Below are 20,570 nucleotides of genomic sequence, written 5' to 3'. Positions count from 1 at the left end.
TTCAGTGGTAGCAGGAGCCATGGACATCAGCACAAGCTGCAGTTGTAGCAAGTCTATGGACGCAGACATGGCTCTTGGCCCCTGCCCCGGACTGGACATCATCAGGGCCCAAGATGGGAAGCGGGCCCCCACATCACCCTGTTTCTCACCACCTTTGCCTTCCCAGATCCACTTCTCTCCACAGGACATGAACCTCACTGCCTTTCTCACCCCTGTACCCCTCCACACGTATGTTCACCAAAATGGCACCCAACACCCAGCACTTCGCAGCACAATTTGAAAGGATTATTAGATGCTGCCTGTTTGGAGGAAAGAGTGTCATTGGGGGTAGGCTCTGAGGTTACAAGAAGCCCATTCCCAACTCAGAGACTCCCTCTTACTGCTACCTGTGGATCTGGATACAGACCACAGAGCTGCTGCGTGTGTACCATGTACATCCAGTACCATGTGTGTCTGTATGACACCATGCTTCCCACCATGGTGATAATGGACTAAACCTCTGAAACGGTAAGCAAGTCCCAATTAAATGGTTTCTTTTATAAGAGTTGTTGTGGGCATGGCTTCTCTTCACAACAATAGAACAGTGACTAAGACAGAAGTTGGTACCAGGGAGCAAGGTTATAGACACGACCATGTGGCTTGTTGGAAGAATGTGAACATTGGGAGTTTGGATTAGTAGAAAATTTAAGTGGAGCTCAATGGGCCAGACTAGTAGGAGCATGGAAGACTGTGGTGCTGAGAGTGATTTGAATTGTAGGGGACCCCAGCTCAAGAGATTGCAGAGGAGAAGAATATTACTAAGTGGTCTAGAGTCCATTGTTGGGATAGTTTGGCAAAGAATATGGCTGCTTTCTGCTCTTGTCAAAAAAAAAATCTACCTGAGGCTACATGGAAGAGTTTTGGAGTTTAATGGCATTGGCTGAGGAAATGTCAAGACAGCCTTGTACTGACTGTGTCCTGTGGTTATTAGTGGCCACTCTGATGCAGATCAAAAACTAAAAGGAGCAAGCTGAGCAAGGAAAAAACAAAATGTAGTTTGAAGAGAAAAAGAGCACCAGGAACTATATTAGAGCTAAGTCTGTTGCTCAAGAAGATAAAAAGTTTAAAGAAAAGCTAAATGGAATAAAGGCAGTGGTGACCTCAGGCCAAGACACCACAGCTAAGCTTCCAACTTGTGAAAAGAAATTAAAGAAATGCTTAAGGAGTAAAGGAAACCACCAAAACAGAAAGCTGGTGAACAGGTATTTGAACAAGGAGGCAAGTTCCAGCTCCATCAATCAGCAGAACTTGGCAGCTTTGGCCACTTGGTTCTGGATTTAGACTCAAGGATGCAAAAAAGGACTGTGGTGTTGTGGGGTACCCACCAGAGAATACTGCTCAGACATGGTTTAAGCCAACAGAAAGTCTTTATTAGCTGGTCAGTGACTACCCTGGGTGTTCAGGACCCGAGTGCAGTCCCAAGTCTTTCACAGGGTGAACTTTCAAGCACCAACACCATATTCTGGGATGACATACTTCAGTTAATAAGAACAGTTAGTCAGAAACAGAACTACAGAAGCCAAAAAGCAAGGTTACTACATTTAAGACTTTCCCAGAACCTTGGACTTGGACATACTAGGTCTTTGTTTTCATTTTGGCAGGTGGTGCTGAGTTTTACAGCCTGAATGGTACTTGCATTATGGAGTCAGTCGTGCTAGGTCTGGGAGCCTACTAAGGTCTGGGGCCTTATTACATTCCCCACTAGTCTTAGTAAAGAAGTCAAATCACGGACTTACAGTGATCTATAGTTTAAGATGGAGAACCCCTCCATTAATCCAGTCAGAACGAGAATTAAAGTGCCAGTCAGTGATGGTAGCAGAGTCAGTAGCCAGGGGGACCAAGAGAACAGAGACCAGCACCAATTATCTAATCTCTCTCTCTCTCTCTCTCTCTCTCTCTCTCTCTCTCTCTCTCTCTCTCTCCTCCCTCCCTCTCCTTCCCCAACCATGACAATTTTTTTCTAATTACTCCTGATCAACCAGAATAGAAACAACAGGTTTCTCCCAAAGCCATACTTAGTCCCCTACATCTCAGGAGAAATGAGTCTAAGCCTCTCTGACTTTGTAGCAGCACTTCTGCAAGGGAGTCTAACTGTTGTCCTAATTCAGAAATTGAAACTTACAATTCTTCTAGGTCCTGATCAGCCTGTCTACTTACTTTCTGAAGGTTTTATCTCCCACGAAAAAGGCTGATGTATCTATGGCTACTGAGCTAGTTATCCCTGCTCTGACCAGAGTGAGAAGAGGACAGGTGCAGCTCTTTATTCATTCATTCATTCATTCATTCATTCATTCATTCATTGTAGTCCAGGGTCCATATTGTTTCTTTTTTCCATTACATAAAGCATCAGAAGAGCACATTTAGTCAAGCCATTAGTACATGCTAACCAAGTAGTCTCAGGGGCTCGGTGATATTTCTGTTGTCCAGATGAGTTAACCCGCAAGGCAGAACAGCGGGCATCAGAATAAGGGAAAACATCTAGGTTAAAAGTTTTTCTGTAACAGACAAGTTTAAGGCCCTTGTAAAAGTCCTCTAATGTTATTTTAGGCTGCTACCCACCTCCACCCCTGTCACAATGGGTTATGAGCTTACAATCTGCTTAGTTCCTATCTCTGTGTATCATAGAGGCTGAGTATCTAAGCATAACCAGCAGCACTGACCAATTTCTGGCTGGGAATGACTAACTCTATTCCCAGAGTCCCTTCCTGTGACATGGAGTCTGATTCCCCAGGCTTTCCCAGTTTCCCAAAGGTCATATTCTTTTTATGGAATTTTCAGATTTTTAATTTTATGGCCATTGGATTACATTTTCCTATTGTACATTGCTGGGGAGGGGCCTTTCTTTCTATGTATTCATCCATGTGTTTTCAGGAAGCTTCTATTTGCAGCCCCAGTTTTTGCAAAAGAAACACCCTGGTTCTTGGCAACTAGGGGTCCCAGCCACAGGGTATGCATAGAATTGTAATCTCTGTGTACTTATCTAAAAAGATAGACTTCCCCATCTTTCCTTTTTCCAGTACAACCAGATATTTAAAGTGGGCATCAGTGAGTAAAGGTAAAGATGAAGTATGGGTTACTGGCCACATTATGTATCTAAAATATATATCCTTCCCTCATCCCCGCCCCTCCTGGCTCAACAGTCTCTGTTTGCCTCAGAGATTGTTGTCCTACTAGCAGCTACAATACATTTAGCTGATTACAATCTAAATTGAGTCTATGGTCTTTCCCCAGGGGCCCCTTACTCCATAACATGGGGATTAAGGGAAGCTTTATACACTTGAGCTAAACCCACTAAGGGTGAGTACTGGACACAGACTTGCTGATCCATATGTGGCTCAAAATGGGCCTGTCTGGGTTTCTGGGATGGCTCAGCAATTCTTGATGTTTGAAACTGACAACCTGGAACCTGCATAAAGGTGGGAGACAAGAGCTGATGCCCAGAGTTTCCTTCTGACCCCTAAACACATTTCAAGGTATGAACACACACACACCAAGCAATATAGTGATGATAAAATTTAAAAATTAATATGCTTATCCATGTCCTTAAAGATGATGAAAGTTATTGAAATAGGCTGATAGATCTCAGTAGCTGGCTGTATTTTTGATGTAGAGTAGGGAGTGGACTTTATCTAGGGCAGCCCTTACATTTATGGTCCACTCAATTTGTCCTGCAGGAGGATCTGAGAAATGTACAACATGAACTTTCTCAATTGTATCAATGCAGGCATCAGACCTCATGCCTTAGGAAAGTTTCTCAAACAAATTGTTCAACCTATAAGAATACCTACTCACAGAAATCAAGGTGTGGTTATAAACAGTTTATTTCCTAGATTGTAACATTCACCACATACTGCATGCTTTAAAACTGTCACAGCTGACCATACAGACAAACACTGCTTTTTAATCATAGCAAAGTGTCAAGGGGTAGTAAATTTGAAGTCAGAGCATAAAATTTCACCCACAGACCCAGCAGGTTCCTTGGGTGTCTATGGAAGTCATGAACACTAAAGTGGATCTCCCCCAAAATGATTGCACCCTTCATTCTACCACAGACCTTAGAGAACCACCAAGTTCTTGCCCCTGGGCCTCCCTTCAACACTCAGACCCATGAACTGCAGACAGGAGAGGGCTACAGCTCAGCAAGAGGCAGCAGCTGGACCAGGAGACCAGGTAGCACCACAAGCAGCAGGAATGCCCGGCTGTCTCTGGCTCCTGTAGATGGAAGGAGAAAGAGAGTTTTCATATGGGCTATCTCAAGACAGGGATAGCTCCCCTAAACATTCAGAACTTTACATCCAGCTCAAAGCTCAAGAGAGTAGGTTCTTGGGGGCCAGGATTCCTAAAGTACTCAAATACCAGGACGTAAAAAAGCTGATAGATCCCCACTATTTCCAGAGTACTGTGCTCTAAGACACTGACTGGGGTTAAAAGCCTTTCCTATTAAGAGTCTTCCTGGCCTTCTAGGGAGCCCCACAGGCTTTTCCTTCTTCACCCAAAAGGAGATTTCTGGGTCTGAACCTTCTATAAGTCCATTGTTGCATCAATGCGTATTCCTTCTGTGCCAGCTAATGTGAACTAGAACCTACCTGTGGCTCTCAGACTGCTTGGACATCAACCATTTGGCCCAGAAGGGCAGCATCTTCTGACTGAATTTTGGACCTGGGTAGGGGTCATGCTTTTTTGGGGGCTTGACATAAATTCCAAATTGCTCTATGCAAATTCATGAAGCCCCTGTGATCACTCCTGTAGTTTCACTTCCTGCTCCAAAGACTTCCCACGTTTCCAGAAACAGAGCTAATTTGATCTAAGATTGCTCTGTACTCAGTAGTCTAACTGTAGCTCATTTCAGGTTCTCCCTGGCCTCTCACTCAAACGTAACTTCCTAGGACAACATTTAGTGCAGCCTGGATGTAAGTAAGTAATCCAGACACTGTGCAGATCCTAAGTGGTGGGCATAGGAGACAAGGTCTCTAGACTGTAAGCAAGTGATTTTCCTGTGAATGTCAAAACCCAGTATGAGTTTGGGTCAGATGACTGACAGGTGTACATGGTTTCTCATATTTAAAAATAAAAGGCATTTGTCGATTTATATCTACATACCAATCATATGTCTTGAATGCCTCTCTCTTAATTCTCAAAGCAATACTAGTAGAATAATTATCATTTGGGTCTTTATGGTTCATACAGGGAAACTGAGGCACAGACATTTGATAACTTGCCAAGAGTCACAGAGCTAGCAATGTTTGAACCAGATTACCACGGAGTCTGACTCCAAACCTATGACAGAGAGCATAGTACAGTAATTTTCTCTGGAATATTAAGGAAGGAGTACTATGATAAGTGATATTTGAACTATGCCTTAAAAAATAATCACCAAACTAAAATTGATGGTGTCTTCGCTCCCATAGACTGAGACATGTGGTCAAAGGATGAAGAGAGAAGCCAAACCACACGCAATGATGGGTATACAGTCATAGAGACCTCCAAACACGGGGAATTTTTGGTTTGAAAGGATAAAAACTCGCTGATGGGACTTCTCACTCCTCACAGGGCTGGACCTGGTAATATCATTTTCCTGAAGTCCCTCACTGTGTTGAACCATTTCTGATACGCCTTCACTGACGCATGTGCCCCTTGGCTTTACCAACGCTACCCTTCATCCTTCTAGGTACCTCACCTTTTGCATGGTCTACCAGGTGTCTTCTGGTAGGGAGCACTCCCTCTTCCATTTCATGATGTCCCCCCACTAGCTCCACCTCTAACACAGACCCAGACTCACCTGAGCTGCTGAAATCAATGTCTATTTCAATAAAACCACTGTCTGTTTCAATAGACCCACTATAGTAGCAATTGAAGTTGCTCTTCTTTCTTTTGGGGGATTCCAGAAAAATTATGTCGGACCCTTTTGCATTTTGTGTTACAGTTACTTTGTGATAGACTTCATAGACTGGAATTAACACCTCCTCTTCATGAGTGTAGAAGGAGAATGCTTTGATATCAACTCCCAAGCAGGTTTTGATGTTAAATAGTGTCCCTTGTTCACTTAAAAATGTTGAAGAAACAGCAATTTTCCGAGCTGAAGTGGAGGAAGCGAATTGCCCAAACCGGACAGAGCCGTCCCCTCTGTAATGAAACTTGTTCTTGGTTCCTCGATAAACTGAGTGACAACTCTGGTTACTCAGAAGCTGAAGGGCTCTTGTTAAGTAGTAATGGAAGGCCTTGTAATGGAAGTCACCGGGATTTTTCTTGAATTCTCTAACAGCTCTGTTAAAATCTTTGTGGACGTTCCCAGTGTAAGCCACTACAGCCGTTCCGTGGAAGTCATGGAAACCTTTGGGAGTGCTTGTTGCATTTTTTATCTCCTTCCATAGTTTCTCTGACTTTTCCCACTCACGTTTTAAATCCCCATTCATGTTGAAGTCTTCTTGTAACAGCTGGGGTGCTTTTCTCTCCATGTCTTCGACACAGCCCTCATACTGATCATCAAATGCATTGGGAGCCATGTCCAGGTTGGGAGGCTCAGTCAGGCCTGTCACCTGAAAGAAAGAAGTAGGTTCTTTGTGACCTGATAAGTTTGCTAAGTTGTCAGCATGTGCTGGGTGCTGTCTGAGATGCTGCATATGCCATCCTCACACATGGCACATGCATGGACACATTCTCATTATGTTATGAGGGGGTGCAGAAAGGCAAGGCTGAGATCTCTGATTCTTTTTTGTTTATGGATACTACAGTTTTTCTTCTTATTCAATTCTTTTTTAGCCAGCATTCAAAGTAACAGGACTCATCATCACATTTTCATATACATACATCATTATATATTGCTCATAATCATTCACACACAATGTCCCCCCTTACTAATATTATCTTTACAATACTTCTTCAAGATTCATGCTCTCTAACATCCTCTAGCCACAGACTCAACCCTGGCCACTGTAATATCATGAAGATGTGGGCAGGTGAAAGCAAGGTCAACAGGATGTGGGTTGAGAATATTACCTGCTGGGTGAAAAACCAAGTCAGGAGGAGTGTGTGAACTTTTAAGTCTAGAAGAGAAGTCATCTTCAACTTCAAGAACATCTGCAAGCAAATATTAGACAATGAAAGTGGGATCCTACTCAGTTCCTGCAAGAGCAAGTCTGGATCCAGAACCTCTCTGGCTTCCTCTCTTGCTATGTGTTCCCTTCTGCACATGGCAATGGCTTCCCTGACATTGTGATAGAGAATATTGTGATTCTGCCAGGAAAACCCTAACTAGTCAGCACTTTCATGATATTAAGACTTTCCAGCTGTCAGACTGTGAACTAAGTAAGCACCTTTACTTTATAAACTTTGCAGCATCAAGCATTTTGTGATAGTGATAAACACAAACTGAGAAAGATCAGTGGGTAAAGGACTTGCCTTGCAAACAAAGACCTGAGCTTGATCCTAAGAACCCATGGAAAAACAGGTGTGATGACATTCACTTGTATTTGAGCACCAGGAGGTGGACAGAGATGGGTCCCTGAGATCCCCAAGACTCACTGGACAGCCAGACCAGCCTGCTTGGTGTGTGTCCCAGGCCTATGAGAGACCCTGTCTTTACAAAAATGGTGGACAGTGCCAGAGGAATGACACCAGATATTGTCCTCTGACTTCCACATGTGTGTACCCACACACATGCATGTGCCCATGCAAATAGATATGCCCACACATGTGCATGTGCTCACACACAAAAAAAGAAGAGAAACGTAAAACAAAAAGGAAGGGAAGCAGACTAACACAATCAGCCTTATTAATTCTTGTATCTTATGAGAATGTATTGTTTTCAACTCTTTCAGGGGTGGAAATTTTAAGTATACACTGAATGGCAACTCAAGGAATGAGAAGCAAGATCACCCTCGTTGCTGTGGACCCATCCCTTCATTCCTGCCTATGGCTTTCAGAAAATCGTGAAAACTCTCCCCCACTTATCTAAGCTGTTGTGTTACTGTCCACAGAATTTTGACTTAGTCTGTCAAGATAATCCTCTCCTCACACCTTGAGAATGGCAGAATGGAACTGCATGCTGTGGCTGACTAGTTGTTCTTGGGAAGGCTGGGACTCCCAGCTCCTCCACAGCTTGGCTTCTCCTGCCCTGAGCCTTTAGGGGACACTGTAGAAACAACAGACCTAGGAGTTCAGCACTGCAGTGAAGGTTCCCACCTTCTGTACACCCTCAACTTTCAAAAATTATTAATTTTTGTGAAATAACTACAATCAGCTACATAAGAGCTGAGCTCACTGACATCTTTGCTTACAGACAATCACTACTCTCAAGGACATTAGAAAATTTGCTTCAACTTGATGTCAGGATAGATTGGACAGTACAATGGTGGCACTGAGCACTTGGGATACAGAGGCTAGTGGATCTTTGTGAGTTTCAGGCCAGCCAGGACTTCACTGTCATACCCTTCTTCAAATAAAAGATATAATGTACAAATAGCTACAATTAAATGGACAAAAATAGCCAAAAAAAATTATGTTGGACCAGGCATCAGAAACAAACAAAAGCCTGGTGGTGGTGGTTCACAGCTTTAATCCCAGCACTCAGAAAGCAGAGACAGGTGGATCTATGAGTTCAAGGACAGCCTTATCTACAGGGCTAGTTCCAGGACAACCAGGGATAAGTGAAGAAACCCTGTCTTGATAAATAAAACAAAGAAGAGGATAGAAGCTAATGTTTGCATGGCGCTGGGAGGAAAATGGGATTAATTAAGCATATCCTTGTTCTGTTCTGAAAAATCAAGGCAGTATAGGAAGGAAAAAGTCTATATACATAAAAGACTATGTACATGGATGCCAGTTGCTTCCTATACGTCCTGGGAGGTAAATTGTGTGGTCCTCATCGTATTTTTAAGTCTCTAAAAAGATTGATAGCCTCATGTCTGTCCTTCCTTTATCTGACCCCATCTCCCTACATGGGCTATTTCTTGCCCAGAACTGGCCTTCTGGCTTTAACCCTTGAGTCATAGACCACCACCACCCCACCTCACCCTGCGACACCCACTGCAGCCCTCAGATTGTTCTCAGGGTCCCCTCAACGTTAGAGGCCTTCCCCTTCAGAGGACAAAGTTCAGAGTTGTCAGGTACCTGAGCAGGTCTTTGGTGGCTGGGTCTCTGGCCTCTTCTAAAAGCAAGTGTTGCAGAAGGCAGTGCTGTGGCCTTTTATCCTGTTGACAATACACTTTCAGTTTCAGATTAGATTTGAAAGGAAGCCAGCGAGTTTATGAACTACTCAAATTAGTTAAATTATATTTTTTACTATACCTTTTCTGTTCCCCATCTCTTTTTTGAGTTTTTCATTTTTGCTTTTGTTCAAAACAAGTTCCCTTTAGCCTGGATTGGCCTCTCCTCGCTATGTAGCTGAGGATAACCTGGACTCCTGATTCTCTGGCCACAAAACTAGATTTATTTGTGCAAAAATAGAACCCAGGACCTGGTGCTTTTCACAATCAGTCTACCAACCAAACTGCATGCCCATCCTGTGTCTTTTCCTTTGTCTGTACCAAAATGAGTCAGGACCTTTCTGTTGTTCCCCATTGGATTGATGCGGGTTTGGGCAGGGACTGTGCATGTGGTATATAGATAATGCAAAAGGCAGAAGTTGGTTGACTTTTGCCCTATACTCCAATTTTACAAATTAGCAGAAAGCCTGTTGTGGTGGTTCACACCTTTAATCCCAACACTTAGGAGGCTGAGACAAAAAATCTCTGTGAGTTTGATACCAGTCAGGTCTACACAGTGAGACCCTGTCAACAAAACTACCACCAAATCACCTGAGCATTTCAGGGGAATTAGGTAAAGGTGAAGAGAGGTGACCATTTTGTTTATTTTTGTTGGTTGGTTGGTTGGTTGGTTGGTTGGTTGGTTGGTTGGTTGGTTGATTGGTTTTTCAAGACAGAGTTTCTCTGTTTAGTCCTAGATGGCCTGGAACTCACTCTTTAGCCTTGGCTGGCCTTGAACTCACAAAGATCCTCCTGCCTCTGCCTCCTAAGTACTGGGATTAAAGATGTGCACCATTGCTGCCAGACTTGAGTGGTGACCAATACTAAGGCTCACTTTTACATCCTTAGTTGCTCCTGGCTACAGTTTTCTCATACGCTGACTAGAGCATATGAACAAAGTGTTGATGTTAGAGTTTCCTCTGAGAACTACCTGCTTCTTTCAATCCAAGATCTTGTAACGAATCCATCTTCTTCCTGGGTCTCTAGACACAGCCACCGGGTGACATATTTGGTAAAAAATGTCATAACAGACCAGGTGGCCATAAATCTATAACCTCCTGTTCTGTCATGTGAGGGGAAGAAGGGGGAAAAAGAGGCTCCCCCAAAATAAATGCCCTGGGACCTTTTGCGCATCTAGCTTTCATAACTGAACTTTCCCAGAAATAGAACTAGGAAGAGTGTATGCTTATGCTGCTGTATATTTGGAGGATCCTACAAGTAAGAAACCTAACCCCCTTCCTCCTCTTATTTCCCTTATCTATTCCTCCCTTCCTCCTCCTCCTCCTCCTCCTCCTCCTCCTCCTCCTCCTCCTCCTCCTCCTCCTCCTCTTCCTCCTCCTCCTTTTTTGGAAACAGGGTCTTGCTATGTTACCCAAGCTGGCACAAAGTCTTGGTCTCAAGCCTCCTCAGTAGCTGAGAATAGTAGATATCATTGTCCTGGATCTAACTCTCCCTTTAATCAAGATCTCTCACACAATCTTGGTACAACCGGCTCCAGTGCTTTGGCTAGTTCCCACACTACTGGATAATCCCATCATGTTATATTAGACAAGACATTGTCTGGTCCTGATGATTGATATTGGACTAAAGGCACAAAACCCTACTGGCAGAGAAATTCAAACCTGAAAATTGTGGAAGTGTTCCCAGGTGTTCCCTATGTGCCTGAAATCCCAGCACTTGGGAGGTGGAGGCAGGTAGATCAGGAGTTCAAGGATAGCCTTGAGTACATAGCAAGTTTGAGACCAGCCTGGACTACCTGAGAATTTATCTCAAAAATAGAATTTTAGAAAAAGGAGGGTGGGTGGGGGATGTTAAGAAGGCCACTGCACAGGAAGATGCTCAGAGCTTAAATCAGAAATCTCTTGGAGACGGGGACAGGGTAGACAAATCCTTTCTATGCCAAGACTGTGAGAAAGAGGAAGGTGGCTGTGAAAGAAGGGGGTGACAAAAATGCCATGAGTGTGTTTTAACACTCAACACACTGCGTGAGGCACACCTTAACTGGTGGTGGGAGCCATGCTGTGGGTGATTAGGCACAGGAGTGGAGTTCAGCTGCTTCAGTGGTGCAGGCAGTTAGATTGCAGGAAGTTCACATCGAATTCGGCTCACACTTAGCCTGTCTATCAGAACTTTTGATCAGCCTTGTTAGAGCTCCTTCTTGCCCAAGACTGGCTCAGAGGGACTGTCCTTCTATAACTCAGTGTAAGGGCCATCTAAAGGAAGACTCCCTCTTGGTGGCAGTGTTCCTGGAGGACCGACCAGTTGGTGCATCTGTTGGTGTGTTGAGACCAGCCTGGACTATACTCCGTCCTCCAGATCCAGCATCTTAAACATAAAATGCCTAAAACAAAAAAGGAGAGATATCAATGTGAAATATCCCATTAAAGTAAAAGTTAGAACCCAAGGGAATCCAGAAAGTGGATTCTAAGAGGTAGATAGATGGAGATCTTTTGATTCAATGGCACTGCTGCTTCCTGAGCTAAGACATTGAATCCCTGATGAAGCTGTCTTGATTACTTTTCACATGGGAGAATGCATAACCCCAGCATTTTACCTAAGAGCCCAAACAGCAGCCTGTCCGGTTGGAAGTCCATCCCATCTCAGGCTGCAGCATTGATGGTCCTTTGGGTATATAGGGAGTCTTTAGACTGTAACCTGCAATGATTCTTAGGTCCTAGGAGGGAAAAATCCAGGGACAGGATAATTTAGAATCTTCAGGAGGATCTGAGCTGTCAATTTAGTTGTCACAGACGCAAGATGGGAAAGAGGGAGAAATACAAGAAACTGAATTTGAAAAACTACAGTCAGATACTGAGGGAGATTGGAAGAACTGAAAATCTGGTGGGTGTTGAAGGTCAGGTTGTGGTGGCACAGGCCTTTAGTCCCAGCACTTGGAAGGCAGAGGCAGGCAGATCTCTTTAACTTCCAGGCCAGCCTGGTCTACATAGCAGTTCCAAGCCAGCTGTGACTACACAGTGAGACCCCATCTCAAAAAGACAAAAGTATGGGCAATTTGGGCACGGTAAGAAGACCCCGTTCAATTTATAGGCAGATACCAAAACTAGTTGCTCCATTGCAGAAACTAATTACATTTTACAAGATAAGATGGGGCTTCTATGTGTATCAATGATCCACAATTGATAATGGAAGAAATAATGTAAAGACCGTTAATAATGTCAGAATCTGGTTATTTCAAGGTGTGGTCTCATGTAGCCCAGGCTGGCCTTGAAGTTACAATGTAGTGGTGATGAGGTAACTTTAAATTCCTGGTCTTCTTGCCTTCACCTCTCAATAGGCATTTGTCTCAGCTAAAACTCTCTTATCAATTCTATAAAAAAGCCCATACAACTTTTTTTTGTTAAGAAATTTCCTGTTCATTTTACATACCAACCACAGATGTCCCTCCCTCCTCCCGCCCCCCCAGCCTTCCCCCTCAAACCATCCCCCATTCCCACCTCCTCCGAGGCAAGAATTCCCATGGGGAGTCAGCAGAGCCTGGTACATTCAGTTGAGGCAGGTCCAAGCCCCTCCCCCTGAACCAGGACTGTGTAAGGTGTTCCACCATAGGCACTGGCCTCCAAAAAGCCCGCTCATGCACCAGGGATGGATCCTGATCCCACTGCCAGGGACCCCTTAAGCAGGTCAAGTTAAACAACTGTCTCCTGTTTGCAGAGCACCTAGTCCAGTCTCGTGGAGGCTCCACAGCTATTGATCCACAGTTCATGAGTTCCCACTAGTTTGGTTCGGTTGTCTCTGTATGTTTCCCCATCATGATCTTGATGCCTCTTGCTCATAGAATCCTTCTTCTCTCTCTCTTTGAATGGACTCCTGGAGCTCAGCCTGGTGCTTGGCTGTGGATCTCTGCATCTGCTTCCATCAGTTACTGGATGATGGCTCTATGATGACAATTAGGGTATTCACCAATCTGATTACTGGAGTAGGCCAGTTCAGGCACCTTCTCCACTATTGTTAGTAGTCTAAGGTGGGGTTGTCCTTTTGAATTCCTAGGAACTTCCCTAGCACCCTGTTTCTACCTGTTCCCTTGATGTCTCCCTCTATCATGGTATCTCTTTCCTTGCTCTCCTACTCTGTCCCTGTTCCAGCTTCACAGTCCCATTCCCTTATGGTCTCATGCCCCATCCCCTACCCTCTATTGCCTCATCTCACCCCCAGTTTACTCATGGAGATCTCATTTATTTTCCTTTCCCAGGTTATCCATGTGTCCCTCTTAGGGTCCTCCTTGTTAGCTAGCTTCTCTGAAGCTGTGGGTTGTAGTCTAGTTATCCTTTGCTTTACATCTAGTATCCACTTATAAGTGAGTACATACCGTGTTTGTTCTGTGTCTGGGTTACCTCACTCAGGATGATATTTTTTAGTTCCACCCATTTGCCTGCAAATTTCATGATGTCATTGTTTTTTACTGCTGAGTAGTACTCCATTGTATATATGTGCCACACTTTCTTTATCCATTCTTCAGTTGAGGGGCATCTAGGTTGTTTCCAGGTTCTGGCTATTACAAATAATGCTGATATAAACATAGTTGAGCATGTGTCCTTGTGGTATGATTAAGCATTCCTTGGGTATATGCCCAAGAATGGTATAGCTGGGTCTTGAGGAAGATTGATTCCCAATTTTCTGAGAAATGACCATACTGATTTCCAAAGTGGCTGTACAAGTTTTCACTCCCATCACCAGTGGAGAAGTGTTCCCCTTGCTCTGCATCCTCTCCAACATAAGCTGTCATCAGTGTTTTTGATCATAGCCATTCTGACAGGTGTAAGATGGTATCTCAGAGTCATTTTGATTTGCATTTGCCTGATGACTAAGGATGTTGAGCAATTCCTTAAATGTCTTTAAGCCATTTGAGATTCCTCTGTTGAGAATTCTCTGCTCAGCTCTGTAGCCCATTTTTTATTGGATTGTTCGGTATTTTGGTGTCTAGTTTCTTGAATTCTTTATATACTTTGGAGATCAGCCCTCTGTCAGATGTGGGGTTGGTGAAGATCTTTTCCCATTCTGTAGGCTGTCATTTTGTCTTATTGACCGCGTCCTTTGCCAAGCCCACATGACTTAGTCCATTCTATGAGTTTCTTTTGTCTTGCTTTCTACAGATACTTCTGTTCATCCAGTTGCATCCTAAACTTTCTTCTTTTGCATTCTGAAACAACTTGACATTTTACTATTATCATTTCCTTCACAAAAGCACTTCCTGGACACTTTATCTACGAAGTTAGTCTATGCTCATGCACATGCTTGTGTGTGTGTGTGTGTGTGTGTGTGTGTGTGTGTGTGTGTGTGTGTGTGATGTATTTGTTTGCCTCTGTTTGCCCAGGTATGCTCACATGAGCATATGGAGGTCAGAGGTTAATGTCAGATCTACTGCTCTGCACACTGTATTTATCTGAGCCAGTCTGTCACTAAGCTTTTGAGACTGCCTTTGTTTGTTGTGTGATCTATAGAGGCTGTGTGGAAGTTTCCAGGGAGGGATGCAGGAGAGACCAACCAGCTGTCCCGGAATCTCAAAGGCATCTGAGCAGATAAAGCCTCATGCTTGTTCCTAGCCTCTCCTCAGCCACAGGTGTGAGCTCTTGAGGAGTGCCTGAATAAATGTGGGAGAGATGGCTTTCTGTCTCCTTGAACTAAAAAAAAAAACACATTATTGCTAGTCTGTACAGTCTAAAGAATGATCTATGATAGCCATATTTGGTATTTTGAATCAATTAGTTTATTAAGTGTACAGCAAGCCAAAGGATAACAATACATGGCAAGTAGCAGTCAGGTAGGTAGGTGGGTAGATGGATGGATGGATGGATGAATAGGTAGACAGATAGAAATAGATATATGATAGGTATATTGATAGATAGATAGATAGATAGATAGATAGATAGATAGATAGATAGATAGATAGATAGATAGATAATATATAGATAGTAGATAGAGATAGATACAAAAGCATCCATCAAAATGGATGTTCAAAATATCCAGCAGAAATTAGCTGGAGAAACCCCATTGAGGCCCTATAGAGATCAACTTCTCTGTCAACATAAACACTAAACTTGGCTTATTTAAACAGGGTCAAAATGGAAATTTTAACAAATATGAAAGGAGGGGCTGGAGAGGTGGCTCATTAGAAAACCATAATTTTGGTTCCCAGCACCTGTATTGAATGGCTCATAAGGATTTGTAACACTCCAGCTCCCAGAGATCTGATGTCGTCTTCTGGCCTCTGTGAATACCACCATCCCCATGTGCATGGGATACGAGAGAGAGAGAGAGAGAGAGAGAGAGAGAGAGAGAGAGAGAGAGAGAGAAGAGAGAATTAAATAAAAATAAAATAAAATATGTACCAGGCGGTGGTGGCACATGCCTGCACTCAGGAGGCAAAGGCAAGCAGATCTCTGTGAGTTTGAGGCTAGCCTGGGCTACAAAGTGAGTTCCAGGAAAGGTGCCAAAGCTACACAGAGAAACCCTGTCTTGAAAATAAATAGATAGATAGATAGATAGATAGATAGATAGATAGATAGATAGATAGATAGATAAAATATGTAAGAAGTACTAGAGATAATGAAATGTGCTTCAGGTTTCACAAAGCCATAAGAAGGTTTTTGAACACTTTACCATAGAGAGGCAATGTTCAAAGGGATATCTGTGCTTATCCTATTTAAATGTTATGCTGTGTATACATGTAACACTGTGCTTTAGTATGTGATTGGTCACAAAAGGGGAGTTATCAAGGATGAGTGACCTATTGCATTGCTTGCAGTGGGGTGTCCACAAAGCTCAATGCAGACAGGGATGCAGGTTACTAAGTGCATTGTTGGGAAAGGTAGCTTGAGCCGAAAACTGACCCCTGGCTGCTGAGCTTTCTGACAGTTGTCTGCCGCAGCCCCACTAGTGGCCGTGTTTGGGTAGTTCCATGAGATCCCAGGGACCTGCACTTCTTGAATTGGCATGATTCCTCCATCCTCTGGCAAGACTTCTTCCGTGGTCATATGGGGTCACCTGTGTTCCAAGAAGCATGACAGAAAATAGAAAATCAAGAAGAAAAGTGAACAGCCACCGTCTTTTAGGGGTGAGGCCTATAACTTGATCACATAGCTGTACCTAACTATAAGGGAAGCACAAGGCCCAGGTTCAATCCCTGACACCACAAAAATCTCCACCTGTCCTCTGCATGATGCTCAGTGTGTCTCATCTACATCTGTTAGACAAAGATTACTAGGACCAGGAAGCCAAGAAGAAGCCAGGGTGAAATTATAGGAACAAGTATTTGTTTGTTTGGAGACAGGTCTTGACATAGCCAGGCTGGCCATGAGCATAATATGTAGCTGAGGGTGACCTGAAACTCCCGATCCTCCTGCCTCAGGACCCAAGTGCTAGGATTACAGGTGTGTATCACCAAGCTCAGCTTTTTCTCACAGCAGTTGCTTTTTGTTGTTGTTGTTGTTGCTGCTGTTTGTTATTATGTTTTGTTGGCTTGTTTTGGGGGGTTTTGGTTCTGTTACAGGTTTCACTCTGAAGCCCACTCTGGGCTTGAACTCAGTATGTATCACATGCTGGACTCAATCTTGAGAGCGGGGATGACAAGCAGCAGTACCATGCCAAACTCTGAAGCCTGTGCTACTAAACAAAGAGCATCAGTAAAAGTAATTATTCAGGTAATTATTCAAGAGGCATACATATGTTTCTTTCCTTAGTGAATTAGTTGCAAACCTACGAATATAAAGTTGAACTTACATAAAAGCATGGTATATGTAACAATCACACAATGGAGGAGGGACACCAGGAAGCTGTATGTGAGCAGGAAAATGACATTAGATGGTAACTCAAGTCTAAAGGCAGAGTGAATGGGGCTGGAGAGATGGCTCAGCGGTTAAGAGCACTAGCTGTTCTTCCAGAAGTCCTGAGTTCAATTCCCAGCAACCACAGGGTGGCTCACAACCATCTCTAAAGGGCATACATGCAGACAAAGCACTTGTATAATAAATAAATAAAGGCAGAGTGAAGTCTCCTAGAAAGAGCAGACATGTTGCTTAATATAAGACTGTATAAATATATTTTGTCCTCCTTTTAGCTTTTCTGAAAGACATAGATTGTATAAAACAATAATTATAACACTATTGTTGAGTGTTAAAGAGAGATGATAAGTATCAATTACGGCCCTGGGACCAGCTGCCCAACAGGAATTGTGCCTCTGTCCCTAATTCCCCCGCACCCTGGAGATAACAGCTGCAAAGACTCTGTGAGTGATTTGGCTTAATAGAGGGTGCTTTCCCTCCAGCAAGGGCTACACAGTGAGGCTCAGATAAAAAAAATTAAAATTAAAATTAAAAAAAAACAGTGCTGGGGATACAGCTCAGCTAGTAGGGTGCTTCCTAGCACATTTCACATTTGTGAAATGCCACATTCACAAATGCACCACACAGAAGTGCTGGGAAATGACTGTGCTGGTGGAGCAACCCTGAGTGATGGAAGAGAGGACCTGGTGATAAATGCTTTCCCCATTTTTCCCCGGGATGGTTAATATTCTTTCATTAAATAGTAGACAACCAGTCACTCACAGTGGCCAGTTCAGAAAGACATCTCTGTTCCCACTTCCTTCTTTACATTTTCTCTATCATGACCTTCGCTTTCTGGAATGAAACTCACAAATAAATTACTTGGATATAAATCTATGGTTCGAGCTCTACTTTCAGGAACTCTAGCTAAACAATTGACTCGTTTTATTTAAGTACAATCTCAAGTAATTTTCTAACAGAGAAGGTTTGAAAAATATTGTATCTTCTACATTTAAAAATATTTCTCTCCTATCCCACACAATATTGTTTAGTTGGGTATAAAATTGTCGATTAAAAGTAAATTAAATTCCCCTTAGGAAATTTGTGCAAACTGTTCAGCTTTCTTTTCATTGCAAGTAGTTTATGAAAACCCTGTATAAGAATCCAGCCATCAGGTTGGATGGCACTTGCCTTTAATCCCAGCACTCAGGAGGCAGAGGCAGGCTCTGTGAGTTTGAGGCCAGCCTGGTCTACAAAGTGAGTTCCAGGACAGCTAGGGCTGTTACACAGAGAAACCCTGTCTCAAAATAATCACAAAAAAAAAAGAGAAAGGAAAGAATCCGGCCGGGTGTAAACCCTTTAGCGCCTTCAGTTCCCCTTCTCTATTACCCTCTGGGAACTTCCAGAATCTTCTTTCGATTTCTGAATTTTAATAATGATATATCTTGATGTGAATGAGTCTTTAAATTCTTTGTTCTGAGAAATTAATGGACCCTTTTAATCCGTAGACTGACTTTTTAACATCAAGGAAATTGTCTTCATTCTTTGATAATGTCTTGTTCTTGGCTTTCTCCCCCTCCTGTGTGTGTGTTTCCTTGTCTTTGTTCTACATCCCAGGAAGTTCACAAGAATTTATCTTATGGTCTCTTGTGTCATTAAAAGCTTGAAAAATTTTTTGGCTGTACAGGAGATTGATTCTAATGTCTCATTCATGTTTGTACGCACTTTACCACTGAGCTACAGCCCTAGCCTTTGACAAATATTTTTAACCCAAGACATCCTTCTAGGCTTCTAATTGTACCTCTCCTGTACACCACCATCAACATGTTAAGCTCTTTATTTTCTTAAGAGCAGTTTGGGTTTCACAGACAAGTGCAGAGGCATAGACACAAAGATCTCTTAAACCCTATACCCCTATAACCTCCCCCCAGTTCTTCTGTTTGTATAGCATCCTATCATCATCCCACATTGGTATCTTAGTTAAGTGCTAACTCCTCCCACCAGCTCTTTTGTTTTATATAGCATCCTGTTATCATTCTATATTGGTGTCTTAGTTAGGGTTTTGCTGAGATGGAACACCATGACCAAAAAGCAAATTGGGGAGGAAAGGTTTTGCTTGGCTTACACTTTCACATCACTGTTCATCATCAAAGGAAGTCACGACAGAAATTCAAGCAGGGCAGGAACCTGGAGGCAGGAGCTGATGTCAAAGCCATGAGGGGTGCTGCTTACTGACTTGATCCCTATGGCTTGCTCAGCCTGCTTTCTTAGATAACCCAGGACCACCAGCCCAGAGATGGCACCGCCCACAGTAGGCGGGGCCCTCGCCCATCAATCACTAGTTAAGAAAATGCCCAACAGGCTTGCCTACAGCGGGGTCTTATGGAGGCATTTTCTCAATTGAAGTTCTCTCCTTTCAGATAACTCTAGCTTGTGCCACATTGATGTAAAACTAACCGGCACAACTGGTCATTCTCTTTATTCTTGCAGACTTTCTTCATGTGTCTGTTTATATGTAAAAATAAGGCCACAAGGAGCTGGCATTGGAGCTCTGGGTACATAGACTGAACTCACTTGTTGGGGGATATTTGTTTACACTGTGTGAAGATGTGTCTATGTTTTGCTTCACCTGCCTAAGGCACCTGATTAGTTTAATAAAGAGCTGAATGTCCAATAGCTAAGCAGGAGAGAATAAGCAGGACTTCCAGGCAGAGAGAGGAACCTGGGGTTAGGATCTGGCATGGGAGGAGAAGCCAGTGAGACACTGAGGAAGTTGGATGTGCAGAAAGGAGAAGAGGCAAAGAGCCACGTGGCAGAACATAGGTTAATAGAACAAGTTAATTTAAGTTATAAGAGCTAGTTGGGAACAAGCCTAAGCTAAAGGCCAAGCTTTCATAATTAATAATAAGTCTCTGTGTCATTATTTGGGGGCTGGTGGTCCCAAAAGAAACTTCAGTGAGAAAATCCAACTACACTCACTCGTTCATACTTTATCTTAATATGACCCAGAAGCAAGCCAGCCAAAGGCAGACTGTCCTCTTTGGCCTCACAATGTCAGTAGCTCTTCTTGATCCTGATCAGCTCCATCATCGCCATCAACTTTATTAGTCCTGGAGAAAGCCAGAGGAGAAGGGTTGGAGAAGGGTCAAAGACAACTTCTTCAATTGAAATGAAGTAACACCGGTTGCATTACTCACAAATGTTTGCAGGGGCTCCTCTGCCCCCCACTCCCCCACTCTGCTATGTCACCCCACTACTTTTCTGTGTGAAGGACAATCTTCGTTTGTGATCTCACTCTTCCAAATGCATTCCATCAGAGCAGGGCTAACCAGACCTTGCTTGTTTCTCTCAAGATTTTGGTCTTAGGCATAAAGGTTTATCAAAAGCTCTGAACATAATCACAGACCAAAGATTAGGAAATATTCTGTACCATAAGTAATTCAGATATTTGCTCGTGGTCATCCTTCTTTGGGAATCTCCCCATCACATAGCTGATGCCGATTAATGTTCA

The 20,570-nt window shown here is 43.2% G+C and overlaps 1 protein-coding gene across 1 annotated transcript; it reads right to left on the bottom strand.

The window, feature by feature from the left end:
* Positions 1 to 3,844: 3,844 nt before the first annotated feature.
* Positions 3,845 to 7,113, bottom strand: LOC131901897 (T-cell ecto-ADP-ribosyltransferase 2-like). Its single transcript, XM_059252966.1, has 3 exons — positions 7,036 to 7,113; positions 5,855 to 6,575; positions 3,845 to 4,287 (listed from the first exon to the last, which is right to left on the bottom strand). Exons 1-3 carry the CDS (start codon positions 7,096 to 7,098, stop codon positions 4,169 to 4,171), a joined length of 903 nt encoding a protein of 300 aa, XP_059108949.1. The 5' UTR covers positions 7,099 to 7,113; the 3' UTR covers positions 3,845 to 4,168.
* Positions 7,114 to 20,570: the final 13,457 nt, after the last annotated feature.

The sequence above is a fragment of the Peromyscus eremicus genome, chromosome 1 (genome assembly GCF_949786415.1).
Source record: "Peromyscus eremicus chromosome 1, PerEre_H2_v1, whole genome shotgun sequence".
Taxonomy (NCBI): domain Eukaryota; kingdom Metazoa; phylum Chordata; class Mammalia; order Rodentia; family Cricetidae; genus Peromyscus; species Peromyscus eremicus.
This window is presented reverse-complemented; position numbering and strand designations above follow the sequence as displayed.

Coding starts and splice junctions, on each gene's coding strand:
- LOC131901897 (XM_059252966.1), bottom strand. CDS start 7,098: ATGACTTCTCTTCTAGACTTAAAAGTTCACACACTCCTCCTGACTTGG. Junction 6,576..7,035: donor CTTGGTTTTTCACCCAGCAG/GTAATATTCTCA, acceptor TCTTTCTTTCAG/GTGACAGGCCTGACTGAGCC. Junction 4,288..5,854: donor GTCTATTGAAACAGACAGTG/GTTTTATTGAAA, acceptor GTCTTGAGATAG/CCCATATGAAAACTCTCTTT.